This window comes from Vipera ursinii, assembly GCF_947247035.1.
Source record: "Vipera ursinii genome assembly, chromosome: 5".
In the NCBI taxonomy this organism is placed as follows: Eukaryota; Metazoa; Chordata; class Lepidosauria; order Squamata; family Viperidae; genus Vipera; species Vipera ursinii.
The window spans coordinates 77,095,278-77,121,588 of NC_139518.1; the positions used below are offsets into that span (position 1 = coordinate 77,095,278).

General features: G+C 36.5%; 1 protein-coding gene across 1 annotated transcript in view; it reads right to left on the reverse strand.

Moving 5' to 3' along the window:
- Positions 1–26,311, reverse strand: part of PCDH15 (protocadherin related 15) — a gene marked incomplete at its 5' end in the record, with an annotated part of 427,034 nt that overhangs the window by 241,410 nt on the left and 159,313 nt on the right. Inside the window, 3 exons of the mRNA XM_083364768.1 lie at positions 5,895–6,029; positions 14,420–14,626; positions 19,878–19,990. Coding sequence (XP_083220894.1) covers positions 5,895–6,029; positions 14,420–14,626; positions 19,878–19,990 — 455 coding nt within the window. The remainder of the gene's footprint in view (positions 1–5,894; positions 6,030–14,419; positions 14,627–19,877; positions 19,991–26,311) is intronic.

A 26,311-nucleotide genomic window follows, 5' to 3' on the forward strand; every position in this document is an offset into this window, starting at 1 on the left:
CTCCCCCCCCGACTTCCCAGAGCTAAATACAGGGCATAAAATCAAAAAACAAACATAAACACCCCTATATTATCAACAATAAACTATAAATTCTATCTCTCTCTAGCTCATATAAAATGAATACAAACAATATTAATATTACAAATAAAGTAGAAAAGAAAAAGAGGAAAACAGAAAAAGATCTTTACTCAAAATAAATTTTCTTAATCCCAGTCCTTATTCATATTAATTTCAAAAAAAAAGGGAAAAGAAAAAAAAAACTTTCACCTGCTATTTGCATTCTCCCACCTTTCTCTAATTTCCAAACAAATTCTCAGTTACGCACCAAAAGCGCTTATCTCTGTTAATCTTAATAATCTCCAACCAAACTAAACTATAATCTAAAATAGTTCTTGCGTGTATCACGCCAAATGTCTCACAGTTCCAAATCATCCTTAAGTTCAAATAAAAGTTCAAATAAAAAGAGTATATATATATAAAAAAAATTTTTAAGCAATCTCTAAGACAACTTGTTATTAATTAGGAGCTTACATACCCACTCTTAGTTCAACACATACTTTAAGTCCGTAACCCTAATATACTTTTCTAACAAGCAAATAACATCAATCTTAAATTGTATAAAATATTTAAAAAAAAGAAAAAAAAAACTTTCTTTCTCCTCTATAATAATTTTACTCCATTGACATTCTAATCTAAAAATTTAATCAGCAATCTTAACGCCCCAAAACTTTTGGAGCACCTCTGTCATGACCCCCAAAACTTCTTTAGACCGCTCTCCTCCTACATCTTCATTGTAAGCACACTTTGAAGATTCCATAACTTTCCGCTGGTCTTGCTCTTGCTCTCGTCTCGCTCTTCTTAGAGCGGCACGCGTCATCTTCTGACCTCCTGCAGCAACCGATGAGACTGTAGCTTGATCCCCTCCACCACCATTGTCCTCTGTCTGTCTGTCTGCAACATCTTGAAACTTTCCCACACCGTGTCCTTTTGCAACTTCCAAAAATGATAGGGGGGTTGCTTTTAACACATTACTATAAAAATCATGTGCCTGAGCCACAGTAACCAAACGATGTCTTTTACCTTCGTGCGTTGTCACCAACCCAACTGGGATCTCCCATCTGAACTTAATATCACGTTTCTTAAGTTCCTGTGCTAGAAATGCGAAATCTTTCCTTCTCCTTAGGATCTTCGGAGGAATCTCTTTTAAAACCAAAACTTCTTGCTCAGCCACTACCAAATTAGTATCATAAGCAGCTTGAATGACTTCATCTCTAATTACTCTCTTTGTAAAATAGACCACCACATCTCTGGGTAACTTTCTCTGTCTTGCAATCCATGAATTTACACGAAAAACTTTGTCCATATTTCCCTCAATTTCAGATGCTGACTGGCCCAGTACCCCTTCCAGAGCCTCAGAAATCAGCTGCTTTAAATCTTCTTTACCATTCTCCTTTAAACCCCTAATTCTAATAGCATTCTGCATCTGATTATACTGAACAAGGCTCAATTCTTCATCCATTTTATCCCTTATATTTTCATTTTCTAATACCTTTGCTTCTAATATAGAGTTCTTTTGACTGAGATCCTCCACTTTTATATCCAGCTGTAGCACACATTCAGCTACGGATACAACCTTAGACAAGATGTCCACCCTCATTGCTCTCAGCTTCTCTTCCATCTTCTTCTCCAGTTTCTCCATTTTCTCCTCCATTTTCTCCTCCAATTTCTCCTCCAGCTTTTTCAACTTTTCATCCATCATATCAGACATCAGTTGTGCGTGCTTTCCAAGAGCGTCTTGTAAATCCTTAAGCGTCAATACCGGAGGAGATGCAGGAGGAAGCAAAGCTTGCAGTGAGGTCTCTTGCACCAGGGAAGACCCCGCATTCCGAAGAGCTTTAGAAGTTTTAGCCGCCATCTTCCCCCACTTTCACTTATTACGCACTTTCACTTTAAAGCTATAAAATCCATTGAGCTAGAGAGTAAAAATAAAGAGTCCACTTCACCTTGACCTCCTGTACCGCTCTGCCTGCATCTTGATAATCAAAAGTATTTCCTTTTGGCAGGGGTGGTTGCTAACGCCTGGCTCTGCTCCAAGAATCCCAGAGCAGAGGCGCTGCGCAGCTCGGAGCAACCCAGGCTTCGGGGGGGCTCATCCTTCAGCCGCCCAAGCTCTCAGCTCAGGCGGCCCCAGAGAGCTCAACCCCTACCTGGGGCCTCAACCCCTCCTCTTCTCCCGAGGAGGGGGCTTCAAATCCATCTAAACAGCTGATAGACGCTGTTTACGATGGAAAAACACAGCTGCGGAGCGGGCAGCCCGAAAACGGCTGTCTTTCGACGTCGCGTCGCCACTGGAAGCCCGGGAATTCACAGTCTTCACAGACCACAAACCACTATTGGGGTTATTCACTATAGACAGACAGACACCCCACATCTTATCCCCTAGAATGTTAAGATGGTCCATTTTTATTGGCTTACAACTTTAAGCTAATTCACAAACCCAGCCCGGGAGTGCAACATGGGGCCCCTGATGGAGAAAGTCAACCAGAACACTACAGCCGCTGTGCTAACTCTGCGGAAGAATTAGACTTTGGGGTGGGCCGACCTGGAATGGCCACACAGAGAATTCCGAGTCAGCCAGACTTGCTTGAACTTATGGACCCTGGTCTACCCAGCCCGGCGGGCAAGCTGGTGGACCGGGGAGTGCCCGGCTCTCCCAGGCGTTCTACAAGGGTTTGCAAGCGTCCTGCGTATTTACAAGATTTTGTTCCAAAATAACTGAGCTATAATGTTGTATGTGTTATTGAATTGCTACTAGCCAGGAGAGCCTCTGTATTAGCAAACAGAAAAAGGTGTACTTTTGCATACTTCTTTTTGTATCTCTGTAAAACTTGTAATTGCTGTAATCATCCCTTTTGTTATTATAATATGTGTACATTCTAGGGGGGAGGGGTGTGATGTATTGGGTTTTTGTCTTACTAAATAGTTTCACGTGGGGTTAATTGCTGGAAGGTTGTTTAAGCAGGGAAGCTGGCTAATGGCTCCCAGCTCCTCAGACAACCCGTCTCCAGTGCCGCCATTGGCTGCTTCTAAGGCGTCAATAGGTTGCTTTAAACCTATTGGCTGCCACCTAGAGGCCAGGGTATAAATAGCTGCATTCGCAGCCCTGTTTCTCAGTTCAGTTCCAGTAAGCAAATAAAGAATGATTCTTGCTGAACTCACTTGCCTCGTCTCATCAATCAAGCAACGAACCCAGCATATAACAGGTACATAGCGATTTGTTTGTTTGTTGTTTGTTTGTATCCCACCTTTATTATTTTTACGAGTAAGTCAAGGTAGTGAATATATCCAACACACCTTCCTTCTCTTACAACAACAACCCTGTGAGGTGGGTTAGGCTGAGTATGATGGGCCCAAAATGACCCAGCTGCATTCGTGTCTCAGGTGAGACTTGAACTCACCGCCTGCCGCTTTCTAGTTTGGTGCATTAACCACTAGACTAAACTGGTAGGAATAAAGCCTACATAAGGGGTTTTATTAACAATTTTCAATTTTTTTCAACAAACTATTGACAATTTAAAATAAAATACTGTAAATTAAGGTAAAAATACTTTAAAATAAAGTAGTTATCAGGAATCTCAGTTTCAATGAATTGGACAGATCAGGGAGATAAGAAGCAAAAACAGCTTCATGCCTTGTGGAGACCTAAATCATTTATAAATGTTGCAGTTCCTGCAGTAATGTAATTATCATTTGGTCACTTTGCAAGTGAAGTGCATTTATGGCAATTGCAGCATCCCATAGTCAAGTGAGTGATATTTGTGTACTTCCCAATCAGCTTGTGACAAGCAGAATTAATGGAGAATGCAGAAAAAACCTTGTAAATTGCAATTATGCAATATTTCTCTTAACAAGTGCAGTGCTACTGACGGAGAGGGAAGTAATGCCATAAATCCATGCTGGTTACACGATTTTCAGATCCCAATTGTGGTCGCTAAATGAGGACTATCTTTATTGATATGTTGTTGTATCCTATTCAAGAGGCAAAGCTCTCATATTAGAAAAAAATTGGCTGTGCTTGAGTGAACTTTCTCTTTGTCCTTAATCCATTTTTTCCCCAAAAAGTTTTGCTTCCTGAAAAATGTTTGGTGATTATGAACAGAAAATTGAACACAAAAGTAATTTCAGAATGGCTGTACCACGTAGGAATCTTGAGAAATATGAAATTAACTTCTATTGACTATAATGTATTTAACCACATAAAGTTCTGACACGCTGCATGGGTTCAATAGGCTTAAAAGTCTTTTGCTGCTGATTTTTGCTTGCATTCACTGTCCAGTGCATCTCACTGCAGTGTCCAACAATAGTCAGCCAGCATTGATGGATTCCAGTTGCCCTGATACCATTTTTTCATTGTGGCAATGTCCTGGTAAAAACCTTTCACCATGTTTATCACTGACTGCAGCTAGATGATTGTGGAAGAAGTCCAAATAGGAATGCAGAAAATAAATCTTCAGTGAAATGTTGCACTTCATTGTCTTGTATGCTTAACAAGTTAGTTAACCAGTAGTTTGGTGTTCTGTTGTTGCCAAGAAAATTTTCAAGAACATACTTAAATGCTTTCCAGGGGTTTTTCTCTGGCTCCACTAACAGATCTTCAAACCCCTTGTCATTGACGATATATATAATCTGTGGACCAACAAAAATGCTTTCCTTAATCTTGGCATCAGTTATTCTTGGAAACATCAGTCTCAAATAAATGAAAGTCTTCATTTTTCTTGTTCATCATTTTCACAAAAGTTTTCAACAGTCAGAATTTTATTTGAAGTGGAGTCAAAAAATATCTTTGTCGCATCAACAAGTGGTTTACAGTATGTGCCATATTTTTCTGACATGAAACCAAATTCTTTCAGTGTGTTTAATCTATTGTGAGTCTCTTGCATGGCTGTCCTATTTACACATGTGACAACAGTACTTGGTATAACTGAGCTGCATTCCAAGCAGCACAGGCATTACTTTTAGATCTCCCGGATATTCCAGTTTTCTTTGGTATACTGAATGTGCTTTAACAACATTTCCATGTTTTTGTATATTTCTTTCATGTTTGCAACATAGCCAACAGGTACTGAAGGGTGCACACTGCCATGGTGTAAAAACAGAAGATTTCTATAAAATGGTATTTTCATGATTTGCAGTAAAAAATCTATAGGATTCACCCACTACCCACACCCTGAAGTATTCAGGAAGCAAAATCCAATGTTTCTTACAATTTTTAAAGAAATGCTAGGTTTCAGAGGAGCACAGTTTGAAAACATTGGTCTGAAGTATGAAAGCTGCATTCAATAAATGATCAGATCATTCCTGGAGACAAAAACATATCACTTGTGCTGGGGCAACATTTAATCATTTGCCATAACCCAAGACTAGAACTGATGGCTTACATTAAAGATAGATAGATATCACTGGACAGTTTCAAGCAGAATTTGGACAACTATGTATTGGGAATCCCGTGGTTCTATTTTTTTTTAGTTTTGCTTTAATATCATTTCAAGTGTTTCTCAGAAAGTCCAATGAGTTGGTCAGGGCTAATCTTAAACTCTAATCCTACCTTTCAAACTGTATGGTTGAATGTATATTAAACACTTCACCATATCAACTAGAGACCCATCAGCTACATTTGTATAACTACATAGCTTTGTTAATTTTAACCTTACTTACTTTGCTATTTTATACGTTACGCAAGGTCTGATCATTTTATTATGTTCCATAGCTTGTTCAATTCTGTGAAATTCTAACAGTTTTCTTAAGATCTCTGTCAAATTAAATTTTCAGTTTTGCAATAGTTGAAAAAATTACCAGTGCCATTCTGACAAAACTCTTAAAATCACATTGCTTACCGAAAATGTGTACAACTGCTGAAATTCTCTGTCAACTGGCTGGAGTAAGGTGAGGTAACGGGCTATTCCATTCTGAGTCACGGTGAAAAATGTATTGTAATCATTTAGAAACAGATGGAGCAGTGGGTCCTTTGTCTTCAAAGTAAAACAAGATGATAATTACATTCTCAAAGGGATAATAACAATATATACATATACATAAAGACTACTTTAATGATAGCATTAGATATTTGGATTAACAATGACATTCAGGAGAAAAATGCAATCAACATAAATTGCTGGAATAGCAATTTCTCTTTTGAATTGGAGGGAGATATTGGAAAATAAAGCCCCATTCCCACTTCACTGCTTTTAACCAAAATATGAAAGACAAAGCTCCATTATTTCCCTCAGTAACTAAGACTCTGATCATAGCAGGTTTAGGACAATTTGGTAATTAACATTTATTTCTATAACAAACTTAAAAAAGCAATGGGAGGTTGAGAACCCTAGCCATCTGCTATATGAAGAAAAACCTCCGACCATAGCAAAATACGGTACCTATTTGATTTATTGATGATATATTCACTAGAAAAGCCCATTCTGAACAACCTGAATTTTAATAAACAATGGAAAAAGGATAATTTCTGGTTCAATAGAACCAGCTTTCATTGAAGGTCTTGAGAAAACTGCCAGCATGCTTTATGCAGTTGGAAAGCACAGCAGCTTTGAAATTTTGGCAATTAGTTTGGAGCGGTGGATTTTGCAACATATAACAGAAGATTGAGATGTTAATTTTCATGGCTATGAATGAACTTTAAAAAAACAACAACAGAAAAAGGACCATATCATCTAGGGAAACAGAGTACAACAGTGACAGATTGATGGATCCCTCCAGTTTAATTCATATCATTTTATTGCATGTGAACAATTGCTACGAAATTGTTAAAAATATATAAAAAAACCAATCATCCTGACAAATTGCCTTCAGTGTAGCATAGCCTGACAATCCTTACTTTAACACTATAATCAAAGATGATGAGATGCAAAACAATTAAAAATAAGCAAGTCAGAAACTCTGCAGAAATAGCACACTCTTTTCTCTACATTCCTGAATTTCATTCTTGACTTGATTTATTCCAATTTTGTGCAGAATAGCTAATTCTACCCTTCTGAATAAGTAAGACAACCCCATGCACCAGAGAAATAGCAAGTATCCTTTGGACAGTATCCTTGAGATTAAATAGTATTTTCCCAGATAAAGGATGATGTGCTAACAGAAAACCATTGGGCTCCACGGCAATACAGAGAAATAAAGGGCTGTTTTAATACCATCGATTTTCAGTCCAAAAGCCACAGTATTGAGACTTTCCCTTTCCAAAAATATTACAATGATTTTTTTCCTGTCTCTTCATGTAATGATACTTAATAATGGGGAAAAAAATTACATTATTATGATGAAGATATTTAGCATGCCAGTTCATCTGTTGATTAATTGGAAACTTAAGATTTTTGAATTATCTGTAAAGAAATACAGCTATTCCTTGACTTTCAACCATCCATTAAGCAACCATTTGAAGTTACAACGGTACTGAAAAGAGTGACTTACAACTACCCCTCACACTTAAAGCCACTGCAGCTTCTCACAAGATCATGAGATTAAAATTCAGGTACTTAGCAACAGGCATGTTTTTACAATGGATGCAGCATATCCCAGGGTCACGTGATTGCCATCTGTACCCAGCATTCTTCCAACAAGCAGCATCAATAGTGGGAGCCTGATTCACTTAATGACTTCATGATTTACTTAGGGAGACTTTAACTTTCTTTGCTGGGTTATCTGTGTTTTTACAGTTGAGGAGGTCTGATGGTCACTACAATCATTTGAAAGGAACCAGCAATCAGGGAAAGAATTCCAAGTATTTTTTTCATTCTTGATATATTGAGTTTTTTCTCCCTATTGGTTCTGTCTTACACATTAAACTTAAGATCTAGCAGTATTACAGAAAAGACTGCTATATATATATAGATAGCCAAATGCATGAAACACAGACACAAAGTACAATCGGGAAAAATACTCATTCATGCTTCTACTATTAGTTATAGAAGTAGTTTTTACTGCATTAAGTGGTTCTCGCTCATAAGCATATTAAGTATATTTAAAGAAAGGATACATTTCTTTAAATTAATTTGGTTAATTCTATTCTGATTTTAATTTTTGCTTGCTTAATTTTTCTTGATGGACAGCTGTAGAAACTTGTTTAATAAGTAAAATAATAAATAAGCATTAATATGACAAGCTAGTTTGTATTTCTTGTGTAGGAAAATGAAAGCTTTCACTTTTCATTTTTGAAATGAGTAATCTAGCTTTAGCTTTGAAACCAAATGATGACATTTGCTTTAACAATTAGTTTACAAAGAAAGCACAAAGAATTGTGATAGTTTCAAACACTATTGTGTAAAATACTTTTTGTATAAAAGAAAATAAATAAAAAAACCTTTAAGAGGTAAAAGGTAAAAGTAACACATCAAAAAGAAGGTACACTTAAAATACCTACAGGAATGGCACCTGATGGAATCTAAAAAGCAAAAATAAACAAATAAACAGATTAAGTAGAAACACTTGCCTCTATGTAATACATACTACCCAGTAAAATAATCTATTGAAATAATGGAGAAGGCTGGGTGATCAATATTTATTACGCAAACTTTAGACACCTCAGTAAAAGATTACAAGTATGGGTTGAAATGAACTATTATATCAAATGCTAAATTACTCTTAATAGCTTTCCATTATATGATTGAAGGGCAGGGACTCATACTGTATGGTTTTGTTTTTCTGCTGATGTGCTGCTTGTACCATTGGATTATTTGTCTGAATTTTAATTTACAACCAAATGCTAGTTCTCAGAAGGCTAAAAGAAAGGAAAAACTCTTTAGTAAAATATGGAGGTGTATTAAGTCATTTCCCTTATATTACGTATCTGGCTTTTAATTGTTTTTCATTATATTGGGCCTTTTGGTTTATCCAGTATTTATTCTGAAGCCAATTGAGATGAGTTAAGGATGACTGTGGATTTTCAATTATTCATTTCAGTTATTACATCTTCAACAGCATGACTATGAATCAAGGCTCAAGTTCATTACATTAAAGTCTCACAACTGAACTTCCTGCCTAGCTTGTGAGTGGTGCTTGTTCTTAATTATTTATTATTATTTAGCGTATGGCTGGTCACACACAATATTAAAAACATTTCATATTTACAAGTTAAAAGAGTTAAAACAATTAAAAGGAAGCAGTAATAAAACCTAAGAGGAAACCAGAAATAACATTTCAGAGTTTGATGTCAAGTTTGGAAATCCAGTCAGTAGCTACCATTGTTACTCAGAGGAAGTCCTTAAAATCTCCTGGCTATTTTCTATCAATGCATTCCCTCACTATATGTTGGATAGTCTGTCGGGAAGCCCCGCAATCACATTGCGCTGAAGATGTCTTCCCCCATTTATACAAAGAATCAGCACACACCCCATGAGTCATTCTAATTCTATTGTATGTCACGCATATGTGTCGGGATAAATTGAACCCTGGAGGTATATTATTAGGATTAATATGCTCGAAAATATCTTGGGAGGTATAGCTATTCCATGCTTCCATCCACTTTTGTGTGGTGCTCTGATGTTCGGCCAGCAGCTTAAGAGCTGTAAGGAGTGGTGGATTTCTTGACCTCTTAAAAGAACAGAGGTATAACCATGAATGGGTAGAGAGGGGTTTAGCAGGATCTTACTATATTCCCGAATAAGAGCTTCTTGTTGTCGTAAGTGCCGGGGGGAGTATATGGCTAAGAACTGCTAGCCAGTGAATAGGTGTAGATTTTATGCACCCAGTAATTAATTTCATCGTATAGTTAAGTTGAACATCGACAAGTCTTGTATGTGGGCTGTTTATCCATACAGGTGCGCAATATTCCGCTACAGAGTAGCAAAGCCCAGGGGCTGCGCATCGAAGAGTTGGAGCTGAAGCTCCCCAAGTTGTTCCGCATAGTTTTTGCAGAATGTTATTTCTGCTGTTAACCTTGGCAGCCAAATTCTGAATATGTTTTTTAAAAGACAGAGTCCTGTCTAGGGTGACCCCCAGGAATTTTGGTGTAGCCTCATATGGGAGCAATTTATTATTTAGGTATACATTGAGTTCTCTTTTTGCTAATTTATTCTTAGTTAGATCTCATACACTTTGTGAAAAAATCAGCCTGTGCTCTATAACTGAGATTTGCTAGATTAGCTAATGTGCTTGAAGAGACTGTGTAGCATTTAGCATATCAATTTAGATTTTGAGCAGGGTGGTTACTAACATTTACAAATAATCCACTTTTTCTCAAGCCCAAACTTTCTTTTGTCATTGTGAAATTTCAACATGGAATCCTAATGTCAATAGTACTTGAAAGAGCAAATGTTTCCCCAAAGGAAACCGGAAATTCTGAATTGATCTGCTGAATGAACATGAAGTTGGATAGGATTGATTATTTAAATGGGATCGATAAGTTTGTGGATTGGAGCAACTCTGCATTGCTATAATAGATCACAACCTGCTGAACTGTAAGTACAATGTTTTAGACTGATGTCCTTCTATTGGAGTGATAGACATTTAATATAGTTTATCCCAGGAGACTTAGGGATTCTGGGCAATTCCTGGACTTCTGATTCCAATTGTGATTTACCTTCATTATGGCATAGTGAGTGGGAACATGATATTAAACAATCACTCTCTAATATCCCTTCTTATCCTTCAACTAAAAAATATTAACTAGCTTATTTGCTCTATTGGTTATAGAACTGAAACAAGCAAAACAATACATGAGGCACATATTTAATTAGCAGCATAGTCAAATATAAGTAAAAACATATCTCATCCATATCAGTAATATTTGCAAAGCAGCCAGTTTCTATCTGTATTTAATATTTAAGTAGCTGTTTGATGGAGGTTTCTTAGTGACTTAGGGAAATTAACTGTTTGGAAATTGGGAATCTTTACAGATCTTCTGTAATAATGTCATGAAATTAGAAAGGGATAAGATTTCTTTTCCTCAAAATGCTTCTGTTTTATGAAATCTGCACACAGATTTTCCTTATTCCTGTAGTCTCTATACCTGAAGTGCTGAAATTGGAGTGATTCTGAGACCATGTCCAGTTTCCAGATCAAAATAATCAAGAAAGGTTAAACTCTATTCAAGAAGACTAATTTTCCTTTCCTCCTCCTTGCATATTACTACACATATCCTGGTCATATCAATCGCCAAATTATTCAACAGTATCTCTATATATGAATTGTCGAATTGTACAGGAAATTAAAATCTGCTGGAGAGCTGGGTCTCAAAAAACAGCAAACAAGCAACCTACTATAAATTTGAGCTAAATCAGATGAGGCATGTGGGAAAACATCCCAAGTACGTACTACTAACCTCTACTCCCTATACTGTCCTAGGACCTTATGGTTTGATTTGGAAGTTAATAAAAAATCAACATGGAGGAAAATAATATGCTCAAATTTAGACAACTGCAGTGCCTGAAAGCAGTCACTATTAAAGTTTGAAAAGAATGTAATAGTCAACATTTTTAAAAAAAACTAATCTAATGTGGGCGAAAATGCCAAAGATGACATGTCAACGTGAGCCCTGATCTTGGTCCTTTACGTTTACTCAGAAAGGTTTAAACTTATGCCATAAATCTCCCATCAAATTATATCAGGATTGAAAGTGTCCAACTCTTAGTTGTGTCTCTTGGTATCAGGCCACCCAGCCAAACCAGACAAGGAACACAACAAGATGGACTAATTCTCATATTTTGTAGGCTAGAATAACAGAGTTTTGCGAGTCACAAACTTCCTGCCTCCACTTTTAACTGCTTGATCCAATAGGATGGGCACTTCTCAAATTTCTGTCTCTTGACTGATAAGTGACTGCGGGCTCCTCCTTATCTTGTCTGATTGTTTCCCAGGTAGCAAGTCTTCCCCTTATTCCCCAAGGTCATTTATAAATCCCATTATACTTGGACTGCAATATTTTTTTTTAAAAAAAACCCACAATATTATCAAAATATGAAAGTTAATTTGCATTAGGGTGTATTTTGCCTTCCGACCAACTTTTTTTTTCCTGATGCATTGCAAGATGCTGCTGAATAATATTATCCCAAATTTAAACCCTAAATGGCATTCAGAATTCTTTAGATCGTTTTTAAAAGAAAATTATTTGTCTTTATTTTAATTTGTTTAAACAACTGTATGTTCCAGAACTGATACTTAGTATGTAACTTCCAAGCTTTTATGGATAGATACAAATGGTAGCATTTATTTCAGCAAGTGTAGCTTTTCACTGTCAAGTATGTCAAGTATGTAAAGCCCTAAATGGCTTCGGTCCGGGATATTTGAGAGAACACCTGCTGCCAGCATCAAGTTCCCTTCATCCAGTGCGCTCGCAGAGGGAGGGTCTTCTCAGGGTGCCGCCGGTAAAAGACTGCCAGCGGATAACACCCAGGGGGAGGGCCTTCTCTGTGGGTGTGCCTGCCCTCTGGAACCAGCTGCCCGTGGAACTTAGGACTGGCCCCGACCTTCGTTCATTTCGCCGGGACCTGAAGACCTGGCTCTTTGAGCTTTCCGGCCCAGACTGAGAATTTTTAACTGGGGTTTTTATTTTTAAGGGATGATTTAATCTTTTTTAATTGTTTTTTAACTTTTGTATTGGTTTGGTTTTAAATACCCTGTAAACCGCCCTGAGTCCTTCGGGAAAGGGCAGTATATAAATCTAATAAAATAAAATTAAATAAATAAATAAATAAATGCACATTCTAAAAAAAGGGGGGGTACCAATTTAACATATGATTGAAGGAACAAAGGGTCTCTCTGTGTGTTTTGAGGGTGGTAGGGGATACAAAAATCTCCAGGTTATGTTGCTGAGAGCCCACTGGCAATGTCTGATCTGTTTGTATCGCTGAATGGATTTGCTGTTAGGGTTATACACTTTTTTGCTTGCATAGTGTTGTTTTATTCTGATACTATGAGCTGCCTAGCTAGACTTGACTGGACGTGGGCTGTGCCTAAGTAGAATAGAATCAATAAATAACTTTAATGCAGAGATATATGCTAATCTAAAAAGATACGCACAAAGCGAAAAGGGCAGCCAAGACAATCAGCAGATCAGTTAGGGATTAAAACGTGAGAACAGTAGCTTTTCTCATTACTGAAAGATAAGATGTATCATATTTACCAATAGGAAGAGGAGTTCTCCCCCCACCCTGATAATTACCTGAGACTTAAGGAGGTAATCCTGTGTGGCTAAGAAGAATAAAATACACTGGGAGCTGCTGAAAGACATCAGCGTTTTTGAAGATTAGCTGTGCATGCTGAATTTTAACGTTTTTTTTTCTAACTCCTAAACTTGCTTTTCCTTGCTTTTCTTTCCTTCTCTGTTCTGCTATGTCTTCTTCCTCTTTTTCTTCTTCTAATGCAGTGATCCCTCTTCCTATCTCTTTTATTAGTCCCACCCACCCCCCATCTTTTTTGTTGTTTCTCCTGAAAAAAAGAAAGGAAATGTGATGGTATATCTCTGTGTTTTTTTGGTGTGAAAGTGGTTCTCATGTGTGAATCAGAACGGCTAGAGTACACTGGGTAAGCAATTCTATAAATGGGATAAATGGAGTATCTTATATAACTCATGGCTTCTGACTGGCAGGTATGTGAGTCTGTGTGACATGAACATATTTATTGCTGGGGGAAAAAATTATTTCAGCAACCTTGACAAGATAAAAAGTTGCAATTAGCTATATTTTATTCTATCTCCCATTTAGGGAAGAATCATCTTCAATAAAGGTTTATCTTTCTTTGGGGTAAACATGCCTACTTCAGGGGTGTCAAACTGCCAGCCCACAGGCCAATTGCATCATATGGACGCCGCGCCCACCCCAGCTCCGGCAATACAAAACAAAGTCACTATATGTTGCGACACATCACATGACGTGGCAAGTTTGACACCCGTAGTCTAATTCATAACTTTTAAAAGTATAGCAAGTTATTATCCTCTAATTATACCTATGTGTGAGATCATGTTCTATTTTTAATTCAAGCAGAATTTCAACTTTCTTTCCTCAGAATAAAAACCATTTCATTTTTCCCTTGAATATTAAAAAAGTTATATTGGATGGAGTTACCAAAATATCTTAGATATATCTTCTTTCTGTTAAACCTTGAGATTTATTTCTGCATGAATTTATTTAGTGGCTTGAACCAATAAGGCCAAATTAAAAACTAATTGGGGCCATAATCCTTATTATTTTGAATTCACTGTAGGCAAAAACTACTTCAATTGCTGAGCCCACTAGGGAAAATTTATTGTGTTTAGAATACAATTTATTGTGTTTGGAATATATCCTAGACACAAATGATTAACAATGAAAAAATTAATAGAAGGATAAATTGAATTTAAACTAAACAGAATTTAACATTTGGAACATCTGTTGCATATCCCCCAAAGCACAAATTAGTGTGATCAAATACAAACCTCTTCAACATCATTATCTAAAGCTATGATATGCAGTGGAGATGTCAAGTTCTGGTTATCAGAAATAGTTGTACCAACAGGGGAAGATTCTGAAATAAAACCTTCATAAGTTGATTTGGTGAAGAAAGGTTTCTGATTGTTTTCATCTAAAACTTCAATATGCAGATTAGCAAAGGCTGGAAGAGGATGACCATTGTCTTGTTCAGCCTGCAAAAGCAAAAAGTGAATGTATTATAAATTCCTGCTCCCATGTTTAACATTAATTGGTTTTAATTTTGTATTTTAGAGTGGAGACATATTTTAATGACTTGTTTCTATTTCTTTCTAATTGCAGCTGGATTATGTAGCAAAGCTAGATGCTAGCATTTCATCACATATGGCTGTAATGAATAACTAGAAGCAAGTCACAAACTATATAGACTATTTTTTTCCTAAATGAAATTTAACTCATAAAAATAAACCTATTACACCTGGTGCAGTCATATTAAAACTACATTACAAATGTATCACAAAACTACATGGCGCATTAGGAAATATGCAGGTAAGTCTGCACCCAGGTGAAGGTTTTCCCTGGTCTGTGGAAGTGATTTTTTTTTTAAAGGCAGGATAAAAAGACTACTAAATCTTTTGAACTTGGGCATTGAAAAACTCCTGAGAATACAATCAATAGTCAATAAAACAAACAAATAAAATAAAATAAAAACAAACAACAAATAAATCGAGTAAATCAACTCAAGAGTTCTCACTTAATGCATGAATGATCAGGCTTGAAATACCATATTTTGGACAAATTGTGCAAAGAAGTCTCTTTAGAAGTCCATAAGGCTGGGAAAAGTGGAACCAGAAAGAAGAGGATGATTAAGAAGAGACTAGACATTCACCTGTCTGAGATGATGTACTGTAGGTTCTCCAGCTTGAGCAGGGGGCTGGACTAGAAGATCTCAAGGTCCTATTCTATTCTGTTCTGTTCTGTTCTGTTCTATTCTATTCTATTCCATTCGCAACAAAATGGACAGACTTGGTTATTGGAAGAGCTGAAGGACAAGAGTGGGGAGAGATCTTTTGCGGAGGAAATGTGTGGTTACTAACAATCAACAAATCACACTAGGTGACATAATTTTTGTTCCTGTCTCTAATTTTATATCTTTATGTGTAAAACCTATGCAAAAATGGCTATATTGATCACAAACTTTGATTTAATGACCATAGCCTACAAAAGTTTTGTATTTCTGCAGACAAAACAGACATTTTTTTTATCTTTTTAAGCAGTTAGAGAAAATAGCTATTTTCTATTTATTGTAGGCATTAGGGATTAAGAAAACACTTTTTTTTTTACCAAGGAACAAAAACTAATTGAAATTTGTTCCGTAATTTGATGGTACATATACTTTATCAATCAATTGGATAGAATTGTGTGGATGAATTTGGATGTTTAAACTTTTTAAAGCTGTTGTAATTTAAAAGTTCTCATTCATTATTTACAGGTGTATTTTTAAAAACACATTTAGGAATAAAGATTATCAGAAGCCAGACAAAACTAAGCATTTCTAAACAAGGGAATTATATATTTGCTCAAGTTTTCATTTTGTTCATAAGTAAACTGATTTTTCCCCCCTGGATAACAGTTTTCAAAAATATCAAAGCAATAAAAGCCAGTTGCTCTGTTCTTTAAAGCCAGCATTTTTTTTCCTGGTAGAAAAGGAACACCATGCACAGACATAAAAGATGCAATTGCAGCAAAAATTAAGTCCAGAGCTTTAGATGAACTATTATTCTGCCTTTTGCTTGAAAGTGAATGAATAAATCGATTCAGAAGGGATTAGTGTAAGAATTAGAACTTACAAAGAAGATTCTGGATGTGAATATTTGGTCCTCCTACATTTTTTCCAAGGTAACATATGTCTCAGTTTTATAAATGAGGTATCAATAAAATATGTATTTTTGAGAGGCGTTGAAATCTGAAACTACTCCTCACTTATTTTTGAAAGTATTCAATAGAGCAGAGGTAGCAATAGCAATAGCATTTAGGCTTATATACCACTTGCATATTGCATATTGTCCCCTACAATCTGGCTCCTCATTTTACCAATCTTGGAAAGATGGAAGACTTAGTCAACCTTGACCCCATCAGGATCAAGCTTCAGGTTGTGAGCAGAGTTTGCCTGCAATATCACACTTTGACCGTTACTTCACCAGGCATAGAACCAAGGGATTTGGCAATTTTGTCCAGAGATTAAACATTCCAGGTGAGTTAAATGGCAGCCAGGAAAATCCAGTTCCACAATGGAAGTGTTTAAAATCACTTGGCCATTTTGGGGAGTGCTAGAGAACAGGGGAAAACATCTCTGCAAAGGAACTGGCATTGCCAGTAATATAGCATACTTTTTCATATTTGTTTCCTAAATGAATTTGCCATCTTCCCTATTTTACTTAGTAGGTTTTTTTTTACTAGATTAAGAAAGGGGGAAAAAATCCCTGGATTAGCAGAATGTCCAATCCATGCAGAAAACTGATGAGAACACCTCTAGGGTTAGTTTGGCTACCATTGTAAGAATACAGAATAGCAATAAGACAATGGTGGTTCTAATGCTGCAAGGAATTCTAACAGATTAGAATTTTGGGAGAATAATGGTTCTGTGATGGATAATGGGTGGCTGGACGTGTTGAATACTGTGAGCATCTTAAGCAACTTTAAATCCAAAAATGCTATGGAATTCCTGGAAACCTGGCACTCAGACAAATCAGTGACCAATATACGTATAGAGATAAACTATGTTTACATACTATTCAAAAGAGACAGAGAAGCTACAGAAGAAACAAACAGACCAGAATACATCCTTTCCAGCAGCCAACACCAAGATAAGCAGGGTATAACACCAGAAAAACAATCAAGAAAAAGGAATACCCTAATCAAAGAATAACCAGGGAGAGAAACCACAGGCTCACCAACACCAGCAGAGCAAGCTATTGTATAGAAACAGGGAACGACCTCCATAATCACTAAGCAGGAATGAAGTTACCTAGTTGGATAAATGACTTATCTGCAAACTCCGAGAACATCAAGGAATCCAGTAATGTATTTGTTAGTTTCTTTCACTGTAAATTAATGTTCCAGGCTTGTTGAGATAATTCAGGTGGCTTGGAATATATAGCACACTACTTCAGTAAACCTGTAGCTAACTAGCAATTCCTAGTTAATCCTTTATGGCAAACCTGGCTACTGCTTGGGAGATCAAAAGAAATTCCAAAATGGTAGGTGAAATGGAAAAGCTGAAAAAAAAGGGTCCTGCAGTACGATAATAGCAAATTACTTCAGATTAGTGATATAAAAACTAGATGGTCGGGCCATGTAATCACCAGAAATTGAACAGAACTCAAGGGAAGCTTTAATTATTTAGACTCGTATAAAGAAAATGTTATGAACAGTTGCTAATGTTTCCAACATTATAAAGTATCTACTTCTTTCAGGCTAGTGGCGAAGTAGGTAGGTGAGAGACAGTCTAACTAAACACATACTTTATCTTCCTCTGGCCTTGAGGATTTCCTAAGAAGTTTACCTTGACTTTTCTGAGGCATAGAGAAGGTGAAAATACTTGATTAGTGACTCTGAAAGGAAAGCAGTCTAATCCTGAATTATCCCCAAGGGAAAGTGATGTAGTTCTTGCTTAGTAAGCATGCTTTGTTATTCTTGTTAACTATTTTTGCACCCCTGAATATGCAAAAAATGAGATTTTAGTGCAAAATATTGACAGGGAGAGAGATGTTTAATCTCCCTCAGGTGAAAAGATAAAGAGCAAACATATTACAAATGGGAGAGGATAGGCTTTCTAGTGATAACTGCAAGAAGGATAATAATAGAGAAGTGTTGATAATCGGTACTAGATTCATACATTCTAAGCCATAATGTTGCTTGTTTGGTTTTGAATTTGGCTCTGATGAAATGTGAACCCAAATATTCTTTAAAAAAAAACCTTACAGGTTGTTCTTAGTGGAATTTTTTGGGGAAAAAGGTACATATTCACATCTAAACCACATTATTCTGCTGATATACATACTGTAAAATATCTATACCTGTATAAGGAGATATACCATATCTTTCTAGTATCCTTTAACAGTCTTCTGCTAAATGAAGCATTGATGTGCCTAAAGCATGTGCCAATTATTAGTCTTACAGATTGATACCCTTGCTTATTATTCACTCAGCTGCACACTAATCACAGTAATTTGAATCTAATAATGTCTGTAAAAAACTATTAATAATATAGCCAGTTATAAAGCCACCAGAATATGACCACAGAGTACTATAATGGATTTTATTTTATTTTTTTTAAAAAGCTGTATATAGCTATATTACTGCTTATAGCAGCACCAACTGTTTCAGTATAAATGAATAGGCCTTTTCCACACTGAATTTGAACATGTAACTATTGGGTCAATTCCAATTTTGTGTTATGAACATCCAAAGAACTATATGCAATGAAAAATGAATGAAACATAAAAAATGTAGAATAATTTTTAAAAACTGAATAATTGTCCTCAAGACATGTGCATGTATACTAACAAAAGCTTTTAAAAATAAAAAGTTTATCTTTGGAGTGGACTGGAGTGGATGGAGTGGCATGGTGTGGTGTGGTGTGGCATGGCGTGGCGTGGCGTGGAATAGAATAGAATAGAATAGAATAGAATAGAATAGAATAGAATAGAATCTTTATTGCAGTTAACAAGCGTTTCATAAGAATAAAAAAAAGCTATATTAGATATTGGATAAATAAAAGTGACATTGATCAGCAGATAGGAAAACAAATTTGTCAGTCAAACTGCTTTGCATCTTATATATAAAGCACTGTAGAATTTGGCCAAGTTGTATCATTCTCTTCACTCAAATGGTTCAAAAGCATATGTGTTATTTTACATAACTGCAAGCTGCCCAGGGTAGTTGCAGAATCAGGAGGCCTTGAAAGTGAAATATTAAATTAAAATGTAATCAGGCTCAATGTGGCAAGTAATAATTTAATCCTATGTTTTTGTAAGATATTTTAAATTCTACCTTTCACAAGATGCACTTGAAACACAGCTTAAAAAATTACGACTTAGGTTAAAATTCTGAACCTGGGAGCAAGTCAGTAGAATTCATTCTGACTGAGCATAGTATTAACTATTAACCATAATACTCACTGCATGTTAAAAAACTGGAACTGGGTTTCAGATTTGTACATTTTTCTCCTTAAGTATGAAATATATAACTTTCCTCCCATAGAGCATTTTAATCAGATTAATTGTTAGAATGATATGAAATGATTACTTACATTTTGACATTAAACTGGTGAATTATAAGTCAATATATTTAAGGGGCCACACTTCTTTGAAAATATTTCATTATAAGCTGACAGTTTTCCATAGATTCCAATATTTAACAAAGTATTTGTTACACTGTTACATTGTTAAACAATGATTTTACCTTAATAACTAAATCAAATTTCTGATGAAAATCCCTGTTTATTGGTTTTAGAAGGCTGAGTTTAGCAGTGGTAGCATTCATACTGAAATATTGGGAATAATCTTCAGGAGTCCCTAGAAAAAGATAGTAAAGTTGATAATTAAGACCACAAAAAATCACTCTGGAGAATCACAACTTCATTTAAATCACGTTCATATCATTTGTCTACAAAGCAATCAAATTAATTCTGCTGTATTGTTTTTAAAAAGAATGAAATATGTATTTTGGACAATTTGCATACCAGTAATAATGTACCTTGATCGATCTTTTAACAGGGGATGCCTAGTTAGGAATATATATAGCAAAATATTTGATCATTAGTTTCTGTACTGAGCTATAGAAAGCAAATTTAGAGAAAAATAATTGAATAATAACTATTATTATAATTTTGCACTGATAGATAGTATCTCTTCAGAGTTTCGAGTCAGGAATCTTTCCCAATCTGACCTGAATATATTATACTGATCATTTTAAGGAAAAAATTAAATAAGTACATATATATATATATATATATATATATATATATATATATATATATATATATATATATATATATATATATATATAATGTTTTATTGGTTTAGACTCATAAGACACTCTGCAAGGAGATCTGATAAGATCCAGAATGGACAATTTCTGACTCTTTAGAGATTGTTGAACTTCTGATGTGACATTTATAGATTTTTCCTGAAATTCTTTCCCTGTCTATGCTTCCATAACCAAGGATGGCATTTCCTATATCTGGAAGTTGGTACAACTGCATAAAAGATCTTAGTGGTCTGTATGCATAACTTTAAAAAAACAAAGATAACTTTAAACACAAGCAAAACTAAATATAACATCTATTTGCAATGTAACCACTTGCAATGTTCCTTTGGGAAACACGTTTTGTTTTTCTTACCAGCACTGCTTTTCAATCACGCAGCCTATTTCTCCCAACAAAGTAGCACTTACTAGTGTTAACAATTATACCTCTTGCTGTGCTGACAATATGTGCATAGAGAGCATTCATGCACAAAGCAGATAAATGCCTTTTCCACTGCATGGGATTGTAAAGCTATTTTTCATGGTTGCATTTTGAAACTGGGGACCTAAATTCAAAACGGTAATTCTGAATTTTGTTTTCTCTCTCTGGATTGAAAAATAATAAGCGGAGATGGTTGCAATAACATTGCTAAACAATCATTTGACATTATACGTAGTCCATGGGATGATATTATAACCCCCTGCTTGTTTTTAATTAATTAGTAACATCTTTTCATTAATTAATTACAAGATTTACTAGCCACTCACTAATAGTTTTGAAGGCTTCTACATCCCATGCATGTGGGCAAATAAGCCCACATAAATTAAGATGTCAGTATTGAACTGATTGTTAAACTAGCAATCTGGGAAAAGTAGCAGAGTTTGGATAAAAACCCTATGCATGCAGATAGAATATTAAAAGAAGATTACAGAGATAACACTTGTTAAAAAGGCAACAGAGTCACAGAAGCGTAAAACAAGAAAGGAGGTAAGAGAGACTAGAAAAATTTGCTCGTGGTGCTGCAAAAAATACTATAACAGGCACCCAGTATATGTTTCTGGGCAGGATTTTGAAGCTCCTATTTTCCGGGAGTTTTCAAGAATCCCCTAGCTTTCACATGTTCAAAGGCACACTTCTGAAAATGCTTTCAGCTCTCTGGATGATACAGTATAGCAGAATTCCCCAATGTTTCTGGCATTGCTGACCAGCTGGCGGAGAGTGGATGGGATGAGCAAGCGCCCGGCAAGAACACATGCCCAGCTCCATTAGCACAAGTGGTGTGCATGTGCACTTGCCACTCCTGCAAATGGAACGCGCAGATGCCGTTTATTTTATATCTTAAATTTATTTCCATATGTCTAATTGCTTTGTGCCATCCTCTATCCTAAGCCCAACTTTGAACAATAGCCAAAATCCTTGATTAGAAGCTGCTGGTTTTTACCCTTTTAAGGTCGAATTATGCCTTTCCAGACATATTCTTTTGAAGACTGCGAGCTTTAGGATGCTACCTGCAAGCAAGCACTAAGGAGTGTGAGACTCTGGCTGAACAGCAGTTTGGTTCATTAAATGATGCTCTTTTTTTGGTATCCCACTTAAAGAGACCCTGTTCATCAAATAATTGAATATCAGTGCCTGAGTATAGAATCAATAGCTCCATGACTTATTCTTAGTCTCCCTAAGCAATGATCTCATCTGAGTATATTTTATCAATGCAAGATTGAGCTTCTTATTCAGACACATCCCAGACTTACTGGGGCAATTCCCTGGAGTCACAGAGAGGAAAGTTGCCTTGGAAATCAGAGGAAAGAAAGTGCCAGTGTAGGAATGGATTTGCTTTCCTCTTACATAGACTTAGGGCCAGAATCATAAATAGCACTCTTCTGCAAAACTGCCTTTCCAAGAAATATATCTAAGCTTTGGCTGACAGACAGAAAGGAAATTCTCATTTCCCCACCTCCAAAAGAGATAAATAAGCATTCTAAAAAAAGAGCTATATATGGATATTTGAAAAATAATAATAATCAGTAAACAGTATTATTTGAAACATTTCCAAAATCATTCTGTAAAAAAAATGGCACAAGCTGAGAAAGGATGGTCAAGTTAAGAGAATATCAAAATAGTCCTATGGACTATCCGAAGCTAATGACTGATACTGTATAATAATAATAATAATAATAATAATAATAATAATAATAATAATAATAATAATAATAATAATAATAATAATAATAATAAGAAGAAGAAGAAGAAGAAGAAGAAGAAGAAGAAGAAGAAGAAGAAGAAGAAGAAGAAGAAGAAGAAGAAGAAGAAGAAGAAGAAGATGGAAGGGATCTTGGAGGTCATCTAGTCCAACCCCCTGCTCAGGCAGGAAACCTTATACCATTTCAGGCAAATGGCTGTCCAGTCTCTTCTTCATAAAGAGAGAAAAATTAAACTGCATGCTTTTTATGTAGAACATTACAGACTCTTAGCACTGGAGTTATAGGTTGCACAACCAGAAACAAAGACTGGGTCCCTGGATAGTTTCTATTAATTAGAGTAGATAATAAGGAGCTACTTAGGTAATGAAGACAATTCACATGTTCATCTTCACCTTTCAAGTTAACTATGATAGTGGCGAAAACATAAGTCTAGACACCAAGGGATGGTGAATTAAAGTCCTGCCTTAGGCATGAAAGCTAGTTGGGTGACTTAGAGCCAATCACTGTCTCTCAGCCTGACCTATCTCACAGGGTTGTTATTGTGGGAAAAGAGAAGGAAGGGATATTAAGCATATTTTTCATCTTGAGTTATTTATAAAAAAATAATTATGGGAAATAAATAAATATGGTTCCTCTTTATTGTAATGTTGTAACTTTCACTGTTTTTTTTAACTTTAAACGAAAGTTCCTGGGTAGCACTTCTGTACAGCAACTATGTTCAATCATCTGCATAGTTGTGATGATTAAACATAGTTGCCATTTGGAGCAGTGGTACATGGCTACAGCTTAACAGATTTATTTTCTTCGACACGTTGCTCTCAATGAAGGGTTCTGTAACTGCTGAATTAACCATATGTTAAGTGAAATGTGAACACAGATGTTTCACGTAGTAAACCAACTTATAAATTAGTTCATAAAATGGGCTGAGAAGTCTGCAACGTCCCTGCTCTATAAATCCAGCTGTAATACAATCTATTCTTCTCTGCTTTCCTTTCTGATATTCTTACCAAAACATGACAACTTTGGTAGCAATCAATGACAGCTGAACAGCAAGAGAAATTGTACTAATACAATTAAAATTGAAGTAAATTCTGAAGGTGTTTAAGCAGAAAAGAAATACATTTCATAGGTCAACTGGATATGCAGCAAAAATAATATTGTTGTTAGTTGCGAAGTCGTGTCCGACACATTGCGACACCATGGACAATGTTCCTCCAGGCCTTCTTGTCCTCTACCATCCTCTGGAGTCCATTTAAGCTCACGCCTACTGCTTCAGTGACTCCATCCAGCCACCTCATTCTCTGTCATCCCATTCTTCTCTTCCCTCAATCTTTCCCAGCATTAGGCTCTTCTCCAGTGAGTCCTTCCTTCTCATTAGGTAGCCAAACTATTTGAGTTTCAACTTCAGGATCTGGCCTTCTAAAGAGCAGTCAGGGTTGATCTCCTCTAGGACTGACAGGTTTGATCGCCTTGCAGTCCAAGGGACTCGCAGGAGTCTTCTCCAGCACCATAGTTCAAAGGCCTCAATACTTTGGCGCTCAGCCTTTCTTATGGTCCAACTTTCACTGCCATACATTGCAACTGGGAACACCATAGCCTTGACTATACGCACTTTTGTTGACAGGGTGATGTCTCTGCTTTTTAGTGTGTAGATTTGTCATTGCTTTCCTCCCCAGGAGCAAGTGTCTTTTAATTTCTTGGCTACAGTCCCCATCTGCAGTGATCTTGGAGGCCAGGAAAATAAAACCTGTCACTACCTCCATTTCTTCCCCATCTATTTGCCAGGAATTGAGAGGGCCGGATGCCATGATCTTGGTTTTCTTAATGTTAAGTTTCAACCCAACTTTTGCACTCTCCTTCTTCACCCGCAACAAGAGGCTCTTTAGTTCTTCTTCACTTTCTGTCATTAGAGTGGTATCATCTGCATATCTTAGGTTGTTGATATTTCTCCAGGCAATCTTAATTCCACCTTTTGATTCATCTAGCCCTGCCTTTCTCATGATGTGCTCTGCATATAAGTTAAACAGGCAGGGCGACAGTATACAGCCTTGCCAGACTCCTTTCCCAATTTTGAACCAATCAGTGGTTCTGTGTCCAGTTCTCACTTTGCTTCTTGACCTGCATATAGGTTTCTCAAGAGACAAATAAGATGTTCTGGTACTCCCATCTCTTTAAGCACTTGCCACAGTTTGTTGTGATCCACACAATCAAAGCCTTTAGCATAGTCAATGAAGCAGTAGATATTTTTCTGGAACTCCCTAGCTTTCTCCATGATCCAGCATATGTTGGCAATTTAATCTCTAGTTCCTCTGCCTCTTCGAAATCCTGCCTGTACTTCTGGTAGTTCTCGATCCACATACTGCTGGAGTCTAGATTGTAGGATTTTAAGCATGTGAAATGAGTGCATGTGAAATGAGTGCAATGGTGCGATAGTTTGAACATTCTTTGGCACTGCCTTTCTTTGGAATTGAAATGTAAACTGATCTTTTCCAATCCTGTGGCCACTGTTGAGTTTTCCAAATTTGCTGGCAAATTGAGTGTAGCACTTTTACTGCATCTTCTTTTAAGATTTTGAATAGCTCAGCTGGAATACTGTCACCTCCACTAGCTTTGTTGTTGCTCAGCTTTCCTAAGGCCCACTTCACTTCACATTCTAGAATGTCTGGCTCGAGGTCAGTGACCACCTCATCATGTTTATCAGGGATGTTAAGCTCATTCTTGTATAGTTCTTCTGTGTAATTTTGCCACCTCTTCTTAATCTCTTCTGCCTCTGTTAGGTCCCTGCCATTTTGGTCCTTTATCATGCCCATTTTTGCATTAAACGTTCCCTTCATCTCTCCAATTTTCTTGAAGAGATCTGTGGTCCTCCCTATTCTATTGTTTTCTTCTATTTCTTTGCACTGTTCATTTAAGAAGGCATTCTTATCTCTTCTAGCTATTTTCTGGAATTCTGCATTCAATTGGGCGTATCTTTCTTTTTCTCCCTTGCCTTTCGCTTCCCTCCTTTCCTCAGCTATTTGCAAAGCTTCCTCAGACAGCCACTTTGCTTTCTTGCATTTCTTTTTCTTTGGGATCGTTTGAGTTGCTACCTCTTGTACAATGTTGCGAACCTCCGTCCATAGTTCTTCAGGCACTCTGTCTATCAGATCTAATTCCTTAAATCTATTTGTCACCTCTACTGTATATTCAACAGGGATATGATTTAATTCATACCTGAGTGGCCTAGTGCTTTTCCCTACTTTCTTCAGTTTAAGCCTAAACTTTGCAATGAGAAGCTCATGGTCTGAGCCACAGTCAGCTCCTGGTCTTGTTTTTACTGACTGTATAGAGCTTCTCCATCTTTGGCTGCAGAGCACATAGTCAATCTGATTTCTGTGTTGACCGTCTGGTGATGTCCATGTGTAGAGCCGTCTCTTGGGTTGTTGGAAAAGAGTGTTTGCTATGACCATCATATTCTCTTGACAAAACTCTATCAGCCTGTGCCCTGCTTCATTTTGTACTCCAAGGCCAAACTTCCCTGTTATTTAAGTTATCTTTTGGCTTCCTACTTTAGCATTCCAATCCCCCATGATGATAAGGACATCATTTTTTGGTGTTAGTTCTATAAGGTGCTGTAGAGCTTCATGGAACCGGTCAATTTCATCCTCGTCAGCACCAGTGGTTGGGGC